Source organism: Canis aureus, chromosome 6 (assembly GCF_053574225.1).
Source record: "Canis aureus isolate CA01 chromosome 6, VMU_Caureus_v.1.0, whole genome shotgun sequence".
Classification (NCBI taxonomy): Eukaryota; Metazoa; Chordata; class Mammalia; order Carnivora; family Canidae; genus Canis; species Canis aureus.
In genome coordinates this window covers 58,311,600-58,333,820 of record NC_135616.1, presented here as the reverse complement: position 1 = coordinate 58,333,820, position 22,221 = coordinate 58,311,600, and the positions used below count along the sequence as shown (strand labels likewise).

Genomic DNA, 22,221 nt, shown 5'->3' with positions numbered 1-22,221 from the left:
TCTTGAACATGATAAGCAGACATGAGTCTCTGAGTAGCTAAAGCCATGGCTTTTCTGAAGAGTTCCAGGACCAACCATTAGGGAACTAGTGTTTTCTAACAACCTCACCTAAAATCACTGCCCGTAATCCTGTCACCATTGAAGCTTAAACGTTTGTTCATTATAACTCCCTCCTGACTACTGAATAAAAACCAATTACGACAGGGAATGAAGGAGAACCAGCCAAAGCCCCTGCCTTTATTTCTGGCACCCATGCCCCGCCTGTTACCTGCAGGTGCCCTCACTTACCTTCTTGGAAGAGAGCGTGGAAGAACAGCAGTCTCCCCCATCATAGTGGCAGTAGGCCCGATTGTTGATGGTGTCACACCACCCATCTGCTTGGAAAGGCTGGTGAGGATATGAGAGGTCAGTGTCTAAGAACAGCTTCACTGGGCTTTGTACTACTCTCCCACCCATCCCCACCATAATCCATGGAACTCAAGAGATATTATGGGACCACTCCCAAGGGGCAGGATACAAACTGACCTAAAATGCTCAAGAAATGGAAAAGTCTCAAGACCAAGGACCCAAGGATTTGTCACATTTCACCTGCAACATCTGCTTCTGACCAACCCTAGGATCCAGAATGGTTCACTTAAACTCCTTGATCAACTTTTTCACCTTTTTGTAATTAGTGATAGGTCTTTATATAAAATAGGTAACAAAATATTTTCATACATTTTAACTCTGTTGATCATCAGGAAAAGCTGTGCTGCAGGCAAGGTTGGCTTTAATGGAGATGCATAGAAATGACAAAAACTTCCCCGGGGTCGCATAGCTATTATCAGGCAGACTTTGGGATTAGAAGTTATGCATCCTGACTTTCTGCTGCTTCTCCCAGAGTAAGAGCCATAATTCCACCCCCCCCACCCCCCCACCCCACCCCACCCCACCCCCCCGCACCCTCTTCTCCTAATACTTGTATTTAGAAACCCTGGTAGTCCTGGTATGCTATGAAAACTCAAATGATGTCTGTCCAGAATGCAGGGGTCCTAGAGTTTGGGACACCAGTGCTGGAACAGAAATAAACTTACATGTACAGCTACCTACTGCATAGCAGCTAGACATAGGGTGAAAGAGAAAGCTCAACTGTTCCCATTCATTCCTGTTACTGCTACAAGTTAACAGAAACCAAAATGGGAAAAGGGCCCAGGCCAAACCAGAGTTAATGGAGTGTTTCTCCCCAAAAGGGAATATATGATAAGAACAGCAACAAGCAGTTAAAAAAATAGCCCAGGAGCCCCATGCATTGTTACCCTAGAACCACTCCTGGAGAAAAACAGTGTCCCACTGCATCCTGGGGAGCATACCAGCCAGCCCACCTACTCAATCACATTGGCTGCTTCTCATCCTGAGTGGATGCCCAATTGCGAAGCCTCAGGAAACATCTTGTGGTCAAACTCTTTGGACCACAATATAGTAGACTTTCGAGTTTTGAGGTCACCTTCCAGTTGACACATTTAAATCACTTTCTCTCCCCCCACCCTCTTTAAATGTCAAATAGAGGGACTGTTCCCTACTTCATTGTGCTTTGATGAGATAGATCACTTAACTAAAAAAAAAAAAAAAAAAAGCCATTAAATAATTTTCAGCAATTGAATTACATCAGAACGAGCTCATCCAAATCATTACTTCAATGTTTTGATTTATTCTATGGGATCCTGAGGTCATTTGAACATCATTCCAGATGTATACCAGTTTTCCAATCCCTGAAAAGTTGCTACTTGTGGGGTGGAACTCCACAGCTGTTGCACAGCTGTACAGCAAACTCATTTGAGAGCAAGAAGTAAAAATGAATTCTGTTTTCAACATGGGCCTCAATGGGATAAAAGACAGAGATTTTGAGATGAGCATTTGTCTTTCACACTGGAGTGAATGGCTCTGCAGAACAATCAGGACTTGAGGCTACAATTGCAGTCAAATAATAGGAGTCGAAATATAGCTAGCTACATCCTTAGCATTCAGAAATGCTCTTGGGTCCTCCCAGGAGGACCAGATACATCTACTGAGATTCCCCCCTAGAGTTTTCTTTTCCTCTTTTCAAGTGTTTGGTGGAGTATATTTTCCTCATCTAACACTGCATCTGTTACTTTTTCTCCAACCCTGACTGACTCATTGGCAAAACTTAATCTGTTCCTTCTTTATTTTTCATGTTATTGTCTATAAAAAATCCAAAGAGCACCCAAAATACTTTTCTTACATATAAAAGTATGGTCTTGGGTATGGAGGACTAAAGGGAGATCTTCCTTTTTGTAAGAACAACTTAAACTTTTGAATGAATTAATAAAGGATCCAGGGGGATCTTTCTTTCCAAAGTCTTCTCCAAGGATGGCTTCTCATCTTAGGAACACTAGGGAAGAGAGGCTGAAAAGTGCAAAAATAGTCTAGGTGACCTTCTTTAGCTCCCAATGGGTGTCTACTGCTATAGCCCAAGCATGATTTCTAGAAACTGCTTCTTTTCTGCTCTTAAAGGGCCATCTGGGAAAAAATAAAGGGAATTTATAAAAAGGGGCAGAAAATCAGAGAAAAGGTTGGAAAGACCCAAGTATTTAATTTACTATATACCTATTAGAATTAATTGTTCCTCCCCCAACCTGCCAAAAACAACTACTCCACCCTAAACAAACAGAGTCTCCTATGGCAACATGTGCCTGGGAAGCTTGACAGCTTGAGTCCAAAGTTACAATGGAAAAAATGGGAAGGGAAAAATGACTCATTGATCCAAAGTTTTTAAAGCATCTGAAGACTGAATGTAGATTAGATCAAAATCTCAATAATGCAAAGGTATCAGACTGAGGACATCACTCCTTGCTGTAGGAAACTTCCCCTAAGGGAGGGTGCTAGGCTTGGTTTCTCTGCACAGCATGTCCATAGATGAATTTTTACTACCTATACATATACCTCATTTATCCTATAACATCAGCAAATGAAGTGCTTCACATAAGTGAATTTTTCAAATACCTGTAGCCTATTTCCTTAGGAGACACTTTTTCATTTTCAATTTTAACCATTTTGTCAGAAGAAACAAACAAACAAACATTCCTCTTATCCTGACTGTTAATAAGTTTAATAGAATACAAAGTCATTGACATGAACATTTTTCATTTTCATTTACAGGAAGACTCTCTGTGTTGGGCTACTTACCCTTTCACTAAGTGAGCAGCCTCTAAAACTCTCTCTCTTTATGAGTCAAGCTTCTTAGAATTATACCTCAACTAAATACCTAGACCTGAGAGAGACATGAGGTTTCTCTTCTTATGATGAGCTTGATATTATCTACGGCCAGCTAGTTGTGTTCCAGGAAGATGAGGCAGCCATATAAACGTCTATCAGTGAGTGATGAAATTGGAAGGGCTGTCAGCCTGTATGCTTCTAAGACTATGGAAACTGTACGACTTCAGAAACTTCTCAAAAGTAAATTTCTTCTTTATGTTATCTATATTCTTCATGTTATGTTATTTTCTGTTTAAGATTGTTTGGAAAGTTAGGCATGGGGATGGTAGCCCTATTCATTGTCTATGGATATAGTCATTCATTCAGTCATTCAACATCCTTTATCCCATACCTCTATGTGCCACACATTGTTATGGGGATACAAAGATAAATCAAACATGGTTCCAGTCCTTGATAGAATCCATCATAAACAAGTATAGCTTATGATGATAAATGCTCCAAAGGGGTGTGGGCAAGAGAGAAGTACCTAATCCAGATTTTGGTTGGGGATATTTGTAAGAGCTTTCAGGGGCTGGCTCTGCTCTAACCAGCTCTGTGGTGGAGAGGTTGGGACTGGATGATTCAGAGGAGAAGCCTGAGAAAACTTGTAAGGGAAAAAAATAGGGTGAGACAGGTGGTCCCAGACTGCCTATCACATACCCATCCTCAGAAAGCACTCCATAAATGCTTACTGACTGGCTGATAACACTTCTATTATTTGAATTATATGAAGAACATTTTTCTCTATAGCTTGCAACAGAATTCCTGACCACACTGATATTTTAGAAAGGTTAATTTTGAACTTGAGATGTTCTGCTCTGCTAACCTATAACTTAGATCTCAGCCAAAAGTGACTACTATACCCCTACAGGTAAGACATGGAACAGAATCCTGATTTATCATCTTGAGGAATGTTTCAGACCAGGAGAAGATGCTAATCACCATTCATGCCTAATGCTTAACACTATTTTCTTTTTCCCATGTCATTTCCCATCAAAACCCTCTTGGTATGTGGGTCTGACAAATCAGACCCACATCCATTTCTTATTGATGAGGCTACATCACAGCCAAAGAAGCCCTTTTCCAGGGAAGCTGTGGTGCCATGCCCAGTGGAGTCCTTGCAATAGACGGAAACTCTCATAAATATATACAAGAATGTGTGCCAAGTTTCTCTTTTTTTTTTTCTGGCTTTTCAATGAATGCTTGGCCTGAGTCTCCAGTCTCATTCTCATTCTCCTTTTATCCCATGTCTACAATGCCTAGGCTTCACTGCAAGGTTGCTCTTAGAATTTCACAAGTGAAAATTGTGAGGTCTTTGAGGCCTCTCAAGAACCCTTCGTGACCAGAACACTACTTGCTTTTTGGTTGTTGTTGGTTTTTTGGGGTTTTTTGTTTGTTTGTTTGTTTTTGTTTTTTTAAAGGATCATAGATTACATGAAGTTCTAAGGTTGGGACTTTTGTTTTACAAATGAAACGGAGCCTTAAAAAAGGAGAAATGTCTTGTTGGTAAGACTAGTGGTGGCAATCCTGGGAATAAGATAGGGTCTCTGGATTCTCGATCTGATGTCCTTTCTACTATAGCATGCTACCACTATCTGACGATCTCACTAATTTTTTAATTTATTGGGAATACAGGGTAATTTAAATTCCTTTGGCACCTCTATTAAAAAAGGCTTAGGTACAGTAAAATTAATAATTAAGTGAACCCAATGATCTAATATACAAGCAAAAAAGGGCTGTATATGTATTAATTCCCCTGAACCCCAATAACTTCACTTCTGCTCTTCTCAGTTGCAGATCAACGTTTATCCCAAATAAGCTACCTGGCACTATCACTCCTTTTGGCCTCAGGGCTTGGTCAGCACATATTTTCCTAGAGGCTGATTTCCCCAGGAGGAAGTAGCACTATGCTCCCATCCCATCAGCAGATGCCTGCAACCCAGAAACATTTATTTCTGGGTCCCAGAATGCTAAAGCCAGATATTTTTCTGCTCACTGCAGTCATCTGACGGAAAGAGGAAATGGAGCTGTTCCCCTCCTCCAGTGTTCACCCCTTGGGGTGGGAGGGTGCCAATGATCTCACATTTGTGGGTTTGCAACAATCTTCCTGGAAAATGTAAAATTAAAATAGATACCCTGAGATGGATTCTGCAGGAAGAGTTTCTTCCATACAACCTCCTCTGGAAAATCTCATCTGGCTTCCTGGACCCAGAGAGTCCTCCCTGCCTTTGCATTACCATGGTATATTTTACCCAAATATGATTCTTTGGGACTTAACACTCTGTATTATCAAGGGCTCAGAGTCTAACTAACCATCTTTATAGTACCAGCTGCTAGTTCAATGTCTGATGCCACAGAAGATTCTCAATAAATGAATAAATATGAGGGTAGCTAACTAAATTTCCTTAGCTTATTTTGTGACCAGATCCCTCCTTTTCATTATTCTTCTCCTACTATGTACAGAGCATTGGTATACATTTATCTACAAGTGGGCAGAGACAGCAGAATGTACCATCTGAAAGTTCTCCTTCTGTAAACAATCTAAAAGTGTTGGATAAAATTTAATGATATCCTCTTAACTCCAGAGCTGGGATAATAAGAAAAGAAGAAAAATTACCAGAGGCCAAAGCCAAAAAGCATCTGAAAACCAGATCAGAAAGAAGGTAGTGAAAGCATGGCTGTCTTAGGAATGTTTGCAAATATCTGTAATCAAGTGGTTCGGTTTTAACAGCTGATTGGGAATAGGGGCCCAGGTCTTAGGTCTTTGCAAGGAGGGTAATTTGTAAGTGATGCTGTTAGTATTTTAACGAGAAGGCTGTGTTTGTGAGGACTGATATGGAATGACACAGTCATCCAGCAATGCGGCACAGGTAACTTGGCTCCCTTGGCACTGGTAGATCTATTATTCCTGCCTACCAGTCCTGAAGACTAGATGATGCAAATCCGCTGATCACTAGGATATTAAGGATCTGCTAAGCTACCAGACAGTAGTTGAAACTGCAAATAGTACCTCTTGGAAGGCCAAGGGTCTACTCTACAAACAATAGACAAGCAAGATGTAATTCAAAGAAAGGCAGTGAAGACACATGTTCTGTTGGATGGGCAGAGAGAAGCCCCCCGTTAGTTGGCCAAGAGAGTGATCAGGAGTTGGGTTGTAGTCCTGTGGTCTACTGTATTTTACTGGTCCATGTAAAGTCATGGAGCTTCTGTGTAGGGCTTCAAATCTCTCTGCCTGTGCAATCTACCAGACCCTCAAAAAAGGAAAAGCAAATGTGGCATTTTATAGGGTCCAAAAGAAAAGCCGGATTATAAACAGTTTATCTCTGTCTGACACCAAAACTAAAGCACAGTCTTGGAATAGAAATAATCAAATAGTGCAAAAATCAATTCTTCTGAAAGAAATAGTTGGGATAAATTGAGATGGAAAAATTAAAGCAAACAAAGTAAGGCCAAATGACTTCTTTCTCCTGTAAGATTTTCATTGGCTTGAAGGTACAAAGGGCTTAATACCTCCTGCTCTGGAAAATGATCAAGGCTGTACAGTCCGGTGATTAAGAGCATGGGATATGGTGTTAGATAAACCTGTGCCCAGATCCCAGCTGTCCTCCTTACCAACTCTTAGATTGGAGCAAATTACTGGACTTTTTAAATCAGCAGTATCCTTGCTGGTGAGTGAGAATAACACCTACCTCATAGATTGCTGTAAGGAGTCAATGAGCAAATGGAGGTGAGATACTTAACACAGTCCCTGGTCCACAGTAAGTACTCAAGGGATCCTAGTTTTATGAAGGTGGCAGGAACACTACCATTGCTTTTACTGCTGTGGGTTTGGTGTCTGAGTTCCCTCCACAGAGACTCTGGTCAGAAAAACTCCAAGATTGTACCAGCAACAATTTACAGTCAAAGCCATGGATGCTCTCATCCCTGCGCCTCCTGCCCCATTCACTTTCACCACAAATGCACCATCTGAGTCACGAAGGAGTCAGGTGACAAGGGAAATGGGTCTGGAAATTATAAAAACAGAGTGGGAGAGGCGACTGGCTTCTGGAAACCAGGGCTCTCCTCAAAACCATAGTGGTGACTGGAGTATCTTAGCCTCTGAAAAACCCCAAACATCACAGACACCTCTTCCCTGACGTGCACCACAGGAAAACAGGAAAGTGAGAAGACTCTCTGTGACTTACTTTTCAGCCAAAAATAACCTCCTAGCAGCCCCTTTCATTTCACTGCAAATAAAGACCCAGCGCTGCAGACTCTTCTACCTCACTTACAAACATACACCAGCCTGCTTTCCCACTAGCCTCCCCTCTGGGCCCGACAGAGCCAGGTGCTTCTCACCCACCCCAAGGCGGGGGCAGGGTAGGAGCCCCAAGTTCTGAAGACAAGGCAGGGGTGCACTCAGGTAGAGTCTGCATTTATCTGTGCCAGAGAAACGGTGGCTCAGAATTAGGGCTCTACTACCCAAGAGATAGAGACAGAAGAGAACATCCCTCCTCAGGTCCTCGTCACACTGTCTTAGAGGCTCAAGGACTGAACGAGGCAGCCCTCCTGACATTTGTGGTCTGCCCCATCTGTTGGGAAATGCCATGGTTGTGAGCCACTGCTACTGACAGGAGTCAGGAGTCAACCTGGAGGCCGCACGCCTGCTAAGAAGCTCTGTGCCTTTGGCCCTTACCCCCATGGCCCTTCTACCAAACTGCACAAGACCGTGACAGTGCCCAGCGCTCTGCTCCAGGCCACCGTCCCTACTCCTTCTTCACATCTCCATAATCACAAGGTCACTGTCAGGCCCCTCTATGCCATAGCTTGTCTCCATGTCCCAAACAAAGAAACCTCCAAATCTTTCTTCTTCTCCTCCAATAGTCTGACTCCTGTCCCCCACGCTTGCCCTTGTCTCTGGAGCAGCTGGTCCAGATTTTGTATCAGTGACTCCTAATCCTGTGCTTGTTGCCCTCCCTCCTTCTCCAACCACACAGTAACGCTTCCCAAGATGCAGTTCTCCCAGAGTCCTGGTATCTGTGATGTAACAGAGGCTGTGCCTGGGCTCCCAGCAAGAACTAAGAAGGACACATCATCGGACCTCATCCGCCTCTCCGCAGCCAGCCCGATGGGCCCATTGATGGATTCTCGTGATTTTGTCTTTCTTGTTTGGATGGGGTCTGGGGAAGGTGGTGGTGGCAGAGGTGGCCTGCAGGCCCTCCTGCCAGGGTCCTGCTGTGCTGCCTTTGACTTTCTTCTTAAACAGAGGAATGGATTAGCAACTGTTTGTGCCGGGGGAGTTTCCTGCCTCCTCTCCTGCTAATTGGAGCTGACCTACTGCGTTTCAAGGTTAGGGACAGAAACTCTGAAGAGGTCTGAACTCTGTAGGGCAGGGACACTTCCTTCCTTCCCTCCCCCACTCCTGCTTCCTCCCAGGAGCAACAGGTCACACAGAGCAGCAGGTTCACAATCAACGACAGGTGAGTGAGCATCATGGAGCACCCTCCTCCCCCCCCAGAATAGACTTTCTAAACTAAGAAGCCAGAGTATTTTCTTCTTGCCTTGCCTTCTTCGAGATAAGGAGCTCGCCCTCCTTCCCTCTCCTTCCCTGGCCTCCCGAGATGATCTGTTCTCCCTATCCTCCCGGCTCTTAAACATCACCTGCCAGTGGCTGCGCCTGACCTTCCAGGTACAGGTTGGTACAGCCTGATCCTTACAGAACCAAACTTGACGATTCAGAAGAACGGAACTGGGAGCGTGAGTTCAGGCCACCGCAGCCACGTGGCCGAGTGGGAGGGATGTGCCTGGCCCCGTCACCGCTGTGGCTGGCCACTCGCTGGGCTGCAGGGCGGCCACCCCTGGGAGTGGAGCATCCTCCCTTCCAGAGCCCACCCAGGGGCTCCGGGAGGCCTAGGACACCTGAAGCCAGGGGTGGAGAACCTGCAGCTGGGAGAAAGCGCTGGAGAAGCACCTGGAAGAAAGCCCAGGGCAGACTGCCGGGGTGCGGCTCTGCCTTTGAGCCTCTCCTTCCCTCTGTCCCTGTCTTCTGGTTCCTTGGCCAGCCTGCAGTTCACGGGAGGTTGAGGCTGGCCCGGGCTGGCCAGGGGATCGTTCCACCGCAGCCCGCCACGCGTGCTGGCCCCCGCGCCCCGCCACCCGCGCGCCCGTGCCAGGCAGCCGGCATGTCTTGGCTCCCCACGCCTGCCTGTGGAAGATGACCGGGAATGCAGACTGTGGGAGGAAATGACAATATTCATTGTTTGGATTAAATATTTTTTTTGGCCCTCCTGCTGTTTGCTGAGCGTCTTATTATTTTTTTTCTTTCCCCATTCTCTCATTCCTTCTCTCCTCCCTCCCTCACCCCCCCCCCCCCCCCAGCTCTCTCCTCAGCAATCAAGCACACTGGGAGAAATTTCGAGGAGAAAGCAGACACTCCTAGGATGCAAAGAGCTGTTTGAAGAAATCAGAGCAGTTGACCAACAAGCCTTTTGCCATCCAGCTCTTCACGAAGAGGATGCACTTTCGGGCAAATCTAAATCACAGGATTTTGAGCGTTCACAAGTGCTCCTGGGATATAACTCACAGCATTTGTTTTCTCTCTGATTCTCTTTCTTTCATATATGTGTATATACACTTGATTACATACATGTAATATACACATACATTCCACAATGTATATACATGCATACACATAAGTACGGTACATATGATATATACAGTATTCATGTATACATGAATGTCACAATAATATATAATATGTATATTATAGATATATAACATTAAAATATGTGTTTTATTATATACACACATGCACACAGACATATATAGTTTCTCTAAAAGCTCTTGGCAAAAAGAATGAGTCTAGGGATCCCTGGGTGGCACAGCGGTTTAGCGCCTGCCTTTGGCCCAGGGCCCGATCCTGGAGACCCGGGATCGAATCCCACGTCGGGCTCCCGGTGCATGGAGCCTGCTTCTCCCTCTGCCTGTGTCTCTCCCTCTCTCTCTCTCTCTCTCTCTCTCTGTGTGTGTGTGTGTGTGTGACTATCATAAATAAATAAAAATTTAAAAAAAAAAGAATGAGTCTAGAGCCTCCTAGAGGTGAAAATATTTTTATAAACTATAAGCCATAATATAGAAACCAGATACTATTTTTATCTTATACATGGCATTTTCTGTGATAAGTCACTGTGCTGCAAGGATTGTACACATGATCTACTGAACACTCACAACTCAGTAAGGTAGGTATTATTATTATTCCCATTTCACCAATTAAAACACCAAGGACTTAAGCCATTAAGGAACCTGTCTGAAGAAAAGATGCGGAGCCACTATATAGCAGGCCCATGCTATAATCATCTTGACACGTTCACACTGCCTCCAGTGTTGTTATCAAACAATAATGATGCACCACACTCCACTTCTCAGTACTGAACATAGTCTAATCTCTCACCACAACAATGAGCATGCAAAGCCACTCTCTGAGGAAAAGTCAATGCCATACAAATCCATGCAAAATGTATCATCTAGGATATTTAGTTCAAAACACAGACCCTGAGCCAGGCATGAGGTTAGCTGCTGAAATCCTGGAATATCTAATCAATACATACTTAGTGTGTCTTCTAGGTACAAGGTCCCACAGTAGGTTCTGTGGATGACAAAGTCTGCATTAAAGAAGCTTTGGTGTCATCAGCACTGAATAAGGGCAGAATCTGAATAGGATCTGAGACAGTAGGGAAGAAATCACAGGCCAGTGGAGGATTAATTCCTAAAGTAATTAATGGCACCAATAAGAGCTATAAGTTTCAGAATAGGACAGGGGCTGGGATATTTCAGGCTTTATGGAGCATATAGGATTAGATTTAATTTTTGAGCACAGATAGGATTTGGGCAGAGATATGGGGAGAGAAATCCCAGCAGGCGGGAAAATATAAGCCAAGATTTCAGATTAAAAAAAAAAAAAAAGATGTATCTGTGGCTTTCTGCCTCAAGTATTAATGGCCCACATTTGGAACTAGGTCAAAATCTCCATTCAGAGGAATCTAGGTAGTCACTATCCTGAAGACAATAGGGAGCCCTGGAAAGTCGGCTTTCTTTTTTGTTTTGTTTGAACTGAAGAACACGATAAAAGTCAGGTTTCAAAGGTTGGTACAGAAGTGGAAGGATTCGGAGCAGATAGAAGTTTACCTCAAACAGATAAGAACTAAGAACAGAACTGGCTGGTTGTAATATAGAACCAAAAAACAAAACAAAACAAAACAAAAAAACCCCTGAGGTATCACGAAGAAAATTGCCAAGATTTGGCAAATGGTTGTATTTGAGTAGAAGGCCGATGGAGATGAGAGTTTTCCTATGACATTTTGACTACTCAAATCATGCTAAACTTTTCTCAAAAAAAAAAAAAATTGCTCCTTGAAAAAGCAGCTAGAAAGAATCCTTACTAAATCTAAGGACTGCGTCTTAAGAAATAGAGCCTGATCAGTCAGCAAACCCTGTCCTAGCTCACAGTGAGAAGCTCTACATGTTTTCTTTTTCCATATAAACACAGGCCTAGAGGGTCCCAGCCCATTTTCTCTCCTGTCTGATTTCTGCCAGGCTGTCTCCACAACTTAGACATGACTATTTTATCACTCCCTGAAACACTCAGGTCCAGCTGAGTTGAGGAATGGCAGGAGGGAGGTGTCATATTTATTCTAGAATATTTTCTTGCCAATAGTCTTGTTTCTTTTAGCCCCGGTCTAATGTTTAGTTCCTGTGTCTGTGAACAGCTCAATTTGTGTGGCTGATTACCGTGATTCTCGAGCTCACCCTGTCACGCCATCCCACGTTGTCAATCTGGCTATTCTATTCTCCTGCTAATTGGTGGATGCATCCAGTCTCCCATTCCTCCATATGGAACCTATTCTCTGCGCAAGGGTCTTGTTTATATTCCCTTTATCTTGGGGATGCTTGTCTGTGTATCTTATTCACTCATCCACTGATCGGCTATTTCACATGTTCTCCACGCTCATTTCCCTGGTCTCTGATCCTCACTCTACAGGGTTCAGTGGCATGCCACCTCTTCCTCCAGCCTAAAGCTTGCAAAGCCTGGGGAGGCATCCCAACAGGTGGCCAGCACCCCGTGTTCATCTCTTAGCTGAGTCTTCTACAAGTCCTATGTTCCTAGTGTATGTGTTGTTTATTTGTTTTTAATTTTCCTACCAGTTAAGAACACAGACTCTAGAATCAGACGGCCTGGGTTCATGCATTTATCCCACATCTGCCACCTCTGGAGCTTTGGAAAGGCAACTGAATTCTCAGCCCCTCACTTTCCTGTGTACTGAACAGGAATGATAATAAGGGTAATGATTCCTTGGTACTCACCCGGTATACAGCAAACACTAACTAATGTTATTAAATACACCATGCAACCAGGGGCTATTTCTTGTCTGTTTTCTGAGTGCAACGAGCCCAGATGCTTTTCTATGTGGGAAGGTTAAGAATAGCCCTCCCAAAGGTGGCTACTAGATAACCAGGTCATTCTCTCTTTTAACTATGGCCTGTAATCCCGGGGATCTTATATATACCTTGTCCAACTATGGGCACACACACACACACACACACACACACACACACACACATATATATATATATAAAATATGTCCTTAAGGTAAGAAAAATACCTAAGTCAGGTTAACTGATACTAATCCTCTCTCTTACATTCTACTGAAGATAGTGGAGGTACTTCAGCAATGCTGTGTCAAAGTCTTCCTTTAGTCCCTAGTCTCTTTATTCCCCTCATCATCTCCATTTCCATGCTGGACCCTGCTTGCTCTGACAACCCCCATGATCAATGTATCCATCCCTACCATAGTATCTGCATATTCTCCTACCCTTCTGGAAAGCAGCTGACATATTAAGGGGTCAATGACAAAAAAGTATCTGCAACTAGATACAATAGAAAATATCGAGGCAAAAAATGACTTCAATTTTAGAAAGTTTGAGACTTTGTGAGTCATATGTGGGAAACAAATATTTGAGGAAGAAATAGAAGCATATATATCTCCCCTAAAATCACATAATGTAGGTAGCCGCCTATTAAAGAAAATTGGGAAACTTAGTTCTACATGTCAGAACACCTTCTGCTTAGGTGAAGTGCACACATGAACAATGCTATTAGGAACAGCAATGCTGTTTCTCCAAAATGCGTATGTTTCAGCCCCAACTCCCAATATGATGGGATCTGGAAGTGGGGCTTCTGATAGGTAATTAGGTTTAGGTGATATCAAGATAGGATCAATTCTCTTAAAGAAGACAGACCAACACTTCCTTTCTCTCTCCCTCCCTTGTGAAGATGTAGCAAGAAGGCAGCCATCAGCACAAAAGAAAGAGAGCCTTCACCAGGAAAATGAATCAGCCAGTACCTTAATCTAGGACTTCCCAGCCTCCAGAACTCTGAGAAATAAATGTTTGTTGTATAGGCCAGCCATTCTTTGGATTTTGGTACAGCAGCCAAGCAGACCAACACTCATGCCTTATTTAGTGAATTTATTAATTTAGCTATGTTTACTTATTTGTCAACACTAAGAATTTTCAGAGATCTTGTCTGAAAAAGGGGTGAATGAAAAGAAAGTAAGGCAGGTCAGGCAGGAAGCAGCTCCCAGAGGGAGCCCAAAGAAATAAAAAGATCACTGGCTACTATTTAGTCCCTAGGCAATTTGGATGGATCTGGCCATCGGGCTGGGCACACAGGGCATGGAAACGGGATAGGTAGTATGGCCAACAAGCCAGGCAGGCTGCAGGCACTCGTGACTCAGCTACCGTGTCATTAGGGTCATAGCCAGTTCCAAGGCCAGAGACTGTTCCCAGAAATCTAACAGCATTGCAGACATGCACCACCAAGTTTAATATTTCTCACATTAGAGAGACTTCAGTTGAATCTAATCTCATTTTTAATTAGTCCTCACATCGCCTGGTGAGACAGATTAATATGATTATCCATATTCCACTGATGGGGAAAATGAGACAAAAGGCCATGCCCCAAGGTCACTTGGGGAATGAGCAATAGAGGTGAAAATTAAACTTAAGCATTTTAAACTTTCAAGCCGGCACACAAGGGAGAGGACATTGGGGAGTAACTTTCAGCTCCATTTGTTTGGGATCTTTCACATCTGGATAATGTATATTCAATTTATACTTGGTTTCTCTAATTAAAAAATAAAATACTAATTCCAGTTCTGAACCCCAATATTCTATATTCAATGCATAAGGAATTTACCAAATAATATGTGCCAGGGAAAGCCAAAGAAGAGAATAAAATGAGTATTATTAACAACATGAGAATATTTATTGACTATTTATGGATGTTTAATAATAAACTACAGTGTGTGTAGGGGGTGGATATAAACACAGAGGAATGAAATATGCCCCTTGCCCTCTAGAAGCTGGTTTAACTGGATATTCAAAATTGATACACCAACAAAAACACAAATAGCATATATCTCCAACTGCATAGGCAGGAACCAAGTTTTTCCTAGTTCCCCGCAGTAGACATTAAGCATTATATGTTGGTAAACTGTTAGCTGAGCTTTTCTGAGAACAAGCTGAGATATCAGTATAAGAGGCAAACTCACAGAATAATCATCCACCACCCCTTCCAACCCAATTAACTTCATCTTCAACTCCTCTCTATTCATGTCCAGCATCGAAATGTTTGCCATTCTACTGCAGAAATAGTTTTTGTATCCAGCCCCTTGTCTTTCTTCTCTTTCTACTTCCTCAAGTTCAGTGAGGAGGCTGTTACATTAGCTCAGGTTAGAGATGATAAGGTGCTGACTTCCATGGTCATGGTATGCCACCATGACTTTCTACCTAAGGTATAAGTCCTATCATCTCTTCTCTGTAACAGATTTTTAATGCTCACCTGATATCTATCACCTGTGTTTCTCTGACTTTTTTGAGGTGGGCTTGAGGCCATATAACCATGAACTGATAAATGAGAAGGCAAACAGAAATGATGTATCACTTCTGGTCCAAGAGACTCAAGAGTTACTGGCCGCTCAGTTTCTTTTTCACCTCTTTGGAGACAACCATGGAGACCACATTTTGAGAGAATAGAGGAATAAGATGGTAGAGATGAATAGGTGCTTTAAAGATTTAAGACTTAACCTCAAAGACCAAATCAAGGGGTGGATCTTTACAGCATTTGTTAAGACTTTTAATTGGATTAAAGTGGTACCTAGGGGATTCTTGCAACTGAACAAAATGCTTCATCGAGAACAGACTAAGGACTTTGTCCCAGGGAAGCTTCCTAAACTCAGAATACCTTTAATTCCTCTTTAATTCTTATCCCCCAAAAGTTGCTTTTTTGCAACTTTTCTCAGAGGGATTTCAGAATTGTGGTGGGCCAGTAATTGTTATGTGCCTCTCATTATTCTCCTTGTAAGGTGAGGTTTACTGTAGGTGTCTTGTCTCTCTGCTCCACTGTGTCCTTCAGGTGTGGAAGGCAGAGAATTTGTGATTTTAGTACACCAGGCTCTAGATTAAGAGAAGCATATTGTAACCTGATAATAAATCATGGCAGTCTAGATTTTCAAGCCTGATGCTATGACTGGGTAATACTTTTGCAGTATCTTGGGATCAGGTGGGATGAATGGGAACATAACAAGTGTTTGTGACTACACAACTGGCAGATGACAATATATGTCTACGGTTCCTTTCACTATTTGTTCCTTTGCTATGACTTCACTATCAACAGAGTATAATTCCTCTTCCCACTAATTTTGAATCTAGCTATGTGGGTTGTCTTGACCAATGTAATGTATGGTAACATATGCTACATTTGACCAGAGGTTTTCAATGTACTGGCCCTTTGGTACCCATGCTATCCACCTAGAGCAGAACATACCCCGTGTAGTAGCTGCTGACCCTGAAACCCAAAGTCCTTGAGTGAGAGACACATGGAGTATATCTGAGCCCAAACCACAACCTAAAAGCAGGACTGCTTTAGTCTATCTGCAGATGCACAAGTGAGAAGTATATTTTGTTATTAAAAAACATTGATGTTTGGAGATTATTCATTACGCAGCATTATTACAGACAAGTTTGATGACTGCAAGCTACCACTTCCTTTCACATCTTTGCCTTTCCATATACTTCTCTTTATCCTTCAAAAGGTTACCCTCTATAAGATTTCCATGTGATCTGGACAAGCTATTTGCTTTATTCTCTGTGTTTCCATGTGACTTTGTTCATATCTTTGTATTATTACTCATTAAGTAGCAACTGATCTTTTACCTCCATTGCACAGACTATGTTAGGAACTTACTTTTGTAATCTCAGCAAATAACAGGCACTCAGAAATATTATTTTAACGGAAGAAATTAATAAATGGGTGTGAAGTTGTGGTCATAGTTTAGTGACCATGATATAAGTTGAGAGAGGATGCTATGACTTTTCTGCAAATCCTAGCCATTGGGGGGAGCAGCAAGCTTTTAGATTGAGAAATGGTATGAGGCTTATACAAAAAAACTGGATGGCTTTGTTTTTTTTCATGCGTTGGAATTTGGAGCCCTAGATTCTGTAGCTAAGCTTGGAGAGGTGGGAAGATGCTTCCCATGCATGAAGTATTGTACATTCCTGGGTTAGAACATGTTTTCTTTGGGGGTTGTTGTGGTTTCTTTCTTTCTTCTCTTTTCTTTTCTTTTTCTTTTTTTTCCCCAGCTTTGGAAGCATCTAATGTTTGCAATAACAATAACAACAACAAAAATATGAGGTTGGCCCAGTATGAATCAGGAGAGAATTTGTACATGCAGCAGACGTAGGGGGTGGAGAAGGGGGTGGAAGGTGGAGGGAGGGGAGAAGAAAGGAAAAACACAATTGCCAGGAGCCTAAAAGACAAAAATGCCATGCCTGACACGTGGCTGGCACAGTGGGCAGCAACATCTGTTCTCGATGAGGATCCCCGGTGTGTGCTGCTATGTGTGCACGTGTGTGTGCATGTGCGTGTGTAAGGAAACACCCAGGCTCTGTGCTTCAGGAAGCCTGCTTGTGGCTCCAGTCTCACTGAGTCTGAAATGCTGCCCTCAGTGGTGGCCTCTTACCGTGGGTTAGATCTGCAGCCAACTTATTCTTGCAAAGTATGTTGCAGGCTAGAATGGGCTGTGGAAAACAAGCCCGAGAAAAGCCACAAGGGCCTCCTGACCCATTTGAATTTTTCTCCTGCCAAGTTCTCATTACTGATCTTAAATAGGAAGGAAAACAATGTATAAGGCTGAAGAGGCTATGGAGAATTTATGGGGGGAGATGGGCTGACTTAGGACCACTGGGCTAGGGGTGCCGAGACAAGGAAGAGGTAATAAGTCTGTTTTCAAAATAGGTATATGGTTTTGTTTTGCCTTTTTTTTTTTCATTTTGGTTAAGCATTCAGAGACTCATTTTTCTCTCTTATTCTCATTACTCTGTTCAATGGAACAGAAGAAAAATCAGGTGGAGGTTTTGTATCCTCTATGGACTGTAGGCACACTCTAAACGGGGAGCTTCTGAAGGAAACGCCCCCAGCTGTTGGGCTGGAGGGCGCTGCAAGCCTTAGATCTCAGCTGTTGTCAGCCCCTCACACAAGGTTCTGAGACCCACATTGGGTGCCTACACTTGGAAAGGTACATCCAAAGAGACGCAAAATCTAGTTTAAAATTGTAGGCCTTGTTCCTGAAAGGAATCAGACTGAATCAAAAGGAGGGAAGCAGAGGCTCTGTTTCTCCATACCAGTTCTTTGCGGCTGCGTTATGTGCACACCTGCTAGCAGACATTCAACTCCCTCGGGCAGGACCTCTGGTGCAGATGATTCAGACCAGCCTTACTTCAGAAAACTTCTCACATGGGGCTGAGAATACTACTGATAACCCTGTGGTGGCATTTTAGTGTCTACCCATGCTCCCACAAACGTCATCTTATTTGAGAGCCAGAAGAACTTTGTAAGTCAACCAAGGAACATAGTATTTTCCCATAGGAGTCAAATGACTTTGGCTGAAGTCACATGACCAAAGAGAAGAAAGGTGATGTGGAACCAAGTTTCTTCTCCCCAGGGTGCACAAACAGCCTTCAGAGAGCTGAAAGGACCCTGGGAATCCAAACTTCATCCATCTCCAAGTCCCAGGACACGGCCATACTAACCGGAGACTTAACACCAAAAAAGCATTCAGTAGAGAAGACTTCTAAAGGACTAAACTCAGGGTCTCTTGGCAATCTTCTCATTCTTCACAAGTTGGTAAAATACTCCTTTTCCTCGAAGTAATCAAGTTGCTTAAGGCTGTTATCCCACAACCAGTTCTCTCCCAAACCTGTAGCTGCCCTTAACTCCCTACCTCATTTCACCCACACAAAAGATATTTATTGAGCATTTGCCATGTGCCAGTCACTGTACCACTTTATTAAGGACCTGAGATATCAACAGTGAATAAAATAAATAAAAGTCCTGCCCTGTGAAGCTTGAATCCCAGTGAGGAAGATAGATATAAAATATAGGAAATAATTATTTAGTGAATTATAAAGTAATAGTCTTATTTTAAAAAATAGGGCGATGTCAGGGAAGCAGGAGTACAATGTGTTAGGCAATGGGCAGAGAATAAGGGAGTAAGGATAATTCTAATTTTCAATCAAATGATCAGAGAGAGAATATTTGGTGGGTTGTATAAGCCAGTGTAAGGACTCTGGGTTTTACTTTGAGTGAAAGGAGGATGGTTGGAGGGCTTTAGCAGAGGAGTGCTTAGCTTTAATCTACATTTTACCAATACCCTTTGGCTGCTGAGCTGGGAATAAGCCATGGGGTGGCAGTGTGACCAGCCAGGAGGCTGTTGTACCAACACAGGTATCAGATAACGATAGCTCAAGCCAGGGTAGCAGCAGCTGGGACAGTGAAAAGTGGCTGGATTGTGAATATGTTTTAAAGAGTGAGCTATTAGGATTCCATCATGAGTTGGATGTGGAGGGGGAAAGAAAGAGAGGAATTAAGATGACATCAAAGATTTTTGTCATGAGCAACTAGAAGCATGAAGTTGCCATCAACTAACGGGAAAGTCTGCACAGAGAAATGAGAAGCTGTTATATATGAAATCCCCGGATTCTTAAATTCCATCTGTCACCCTACAAACTTTGTCTTTAGTCATTGCTACTTCCTTGTCACCTGACTCAGAGCCAACAGTATTTGTAATCCCTTCTAGCCTCTCTTTACCTTGGATCTCCAGAATCTCAACCAGATTATTACTCACAGGCCAATAAATATAGTCAGGTCTCATCCACATCAAAAGTCTTTCTGTGGACATTGTTTTCCACTTAAATGACTGCTCGTCCCACTTCTACTGGTCAACTTTTGGAAACAATATTTTTTATTTGCCGCATCAACCTTCTTATCTATTTCCTCAACCTATCACCCTCTCCCTCACTCCACTGTTACCTCTGTGTAAGTGCTTAAATCATAAATGTAGTTATCTCTTGCCAGTACTCAACTTGTTTGTCTAGTCTATAGCAGTTAGTGCTATTCACATCTCTCTCCCCAGAAGTGTCTTCTTTTGTGGTTTTCCTGAGACCACTCTCTCCTTCATTTCCTTCTACTTTCAACTATTCTCTCTCTATCTCCTTGACTAGCTTTACTTCCTCTGTTATTCTCTTATATCACTTGCCTCCTGCCAGGTCTTTTCCTCTCTTCTCCCCATTCACATGCCTTGGATGACCTCATCTACTAGCTACCTTCAATCATCATCCTTATTTCTCGTCATCTGTCCTCATTTCTCAACCTAAGTCACCAAGTGAGATTTTGTTCCTGAACGTCTATTTGCAATTTCACTAAATTCACCCAGTCTAAAGCCTAGCCCATTATCTCCTCCTATAAGCCTACTTCTTTTTCTTTACAGAGGTTAATGGCACCCACTATCCATCGGAGCACCAGTGAGTTAAATTCAGAACCCCATCATCCCCATGGGATATGATTCTAGGATCAATTTGATATCCTAAAAGAAAACTCCTCAATGGTTACTTCTTTCCCTCTTTACTGGCAGGGGTCAAGTCTGGGCTTTCACCTCTTCTCTTAAAATATAGACATAATATCCTAACCATTAAGGCAGACAGGGTGGCTAAGTGGTTTAGCGCCACCTTCAGCCCAGGGCGTGATCCTGGGTCCCCAGGATCGAGTCCTGTGTCTGGCTCCCTGCATGGAGCCTGCTTCTCCCTCTGCCTGTATCTCTGCCTCTCTCTCTGTGTCTCTCATGAATAAATAAATAAAATCTTAAAAAATATATCCTAACCATTATACTGATCACTCTCTCTTCTCCATAGGCTTCATCTCCCACAGTGTATCAACTTGATCTTGTTATTTCCAGTAAAAAAAAAAAAAAAAAAAAAGTGAGGCTCCTCAATGCCTCTAGAATCAAGCTTATATCCCAGGTATGGCAGGATTGAAGGCTCTTTCTTTTTTTTTTTTTTTTTTTTTTTTTTTGAAGGCTCTTTCTAATCTAGTCCAGGCCTCTCTAACCTCTCCTGTAGTCTCCACATGCTCTGTCCTCTGGTGGTTCTCCAGACATCCTATGCATTTTCAAACCCCTGCACCTTATGCTCTTACTATCCTCTCTGCCCATTGGGCTTTCCTTTATCTCTAACTAGTGGAATTATGTTCTTCAAGGCTCCACATGAGTGCCTTTTTGCTATAAAACTTTTTCCAAATTTGATGTCCCACACCTACTTCTTGACTGCTCTGTAAGCAAACATAATCACTTTCTTTTCGCTGTTCCCACAGCACTTTGAGCACTCCTCTCTCCCAAATCAGACTGAGGGGAGAATTTGTGGGAGACAGGAGCCTTGTCATGTTTCCCTTCACATTTCTAGAGTCTCCTACTATCTTTTCCAGGAAAAAGTGCTTCTCTATCTAAAATTTACACTTTCAGGAGCTCGCTACATGAAGAGATTTTTGCTTGGCTTTAGGCTGAAATAAGAAGTTAGAAATGACAATGAAAGGGAAAAAAATACCAAAATAAGGTATGTGGTCTCTGTCCAGTGCCCCTTTTTTCTTCCACACAGGCGTATGCTCTGTTGATGGAAGTGTTAATAACAGTAGACTGCTCACTGAGCAGGTACTATGTCCCAGGCTCAATACTGGTAAAACATAGGAACTGAATTTATTTTTATACCTGTTCCCTCTACGAACCCCACTAAAATGACTATAAAGTAATAAAAAAAAAAGGTATGCAATCAAAAGAGAAAAGACAATATGCGAGACAAAGACAGCTAACAAAGAATTCATGGATGGTAGAAAGGATGAATGAGTAACAACTGACGAAAATTCGAGAAAATGGAAACCTAAGTATCTGAAATGCCACAGCACCCCAGAAAACTCAGGGACTCTGTCAGGTGCTTCTATACGCAGCGGTACAGGTGTATGTGTATGTATATGTGAATGAGTGAATCAGTGATGGTATCAGAGAGCTCACACCCCATCTTCTACACTAGGAAGTCAGTAAATAATTTCTAAATGAAAAAAAAATCAAGATTAGCAGAAGAATAATTAAATAGATCTGTGTGTATAGATGCAGATATTTATAGATGTAATTTCCAGAAGATATAAATGTAGTGACAGTAGAAGCAAAGAAGATATGAACATATCTCCTCAGCCCAGAGAGCCTGAGGTTAGATAGCAGAGGGGCAGCTCATCTTCCAAGTAAACCTACAGGTGCCAACTGGTTTTCTAAACTAGGTACATGTATTACTTTTATAGAATTAAAAATCAGTTTAAAAAACATTATACAAAAATATAACCAGTAAGGGTGGGGCTGAGATTTAAATCGATTAGTCTGGGGTTGAAACATGTAGCCTTTCTTCTATACTTCTTGTTTGCTGCAATTTGCAGATAATCACAATCTACTTGGGAGCGTCACCCTCTTCCTTGTCATCACTCACTGCTGGGTTGGTCGAAAGAACAGACACACAAACATACACCCATACACACAATATTTATAATCTGTACCTCAG

General features: G+C 42.6%; 1 protein-coding gene across 2 annotated transcripts in view; it reads right to left on the bottom strand.

Moving 5' to 3' along the window:
• Positions 1–22,221, bottom strand: part of PAPPA2 (pappalysin 2) — a 269,963-nt gene that overhangs the window by 5,604 nt on the left and 242,138 nt on the right. For both annotated transcript variants that reach the window (XM_077901785.1, XM_077901784.1), the window contains one exon: positions 289–387. In XM_077901785.1, the coding sequence (XP_077757911.1) occupies positions 289–387 (99 nt within the window). The remainder of the gene's footprint in view (positions 1–288; positions 388–22,221) is intronic.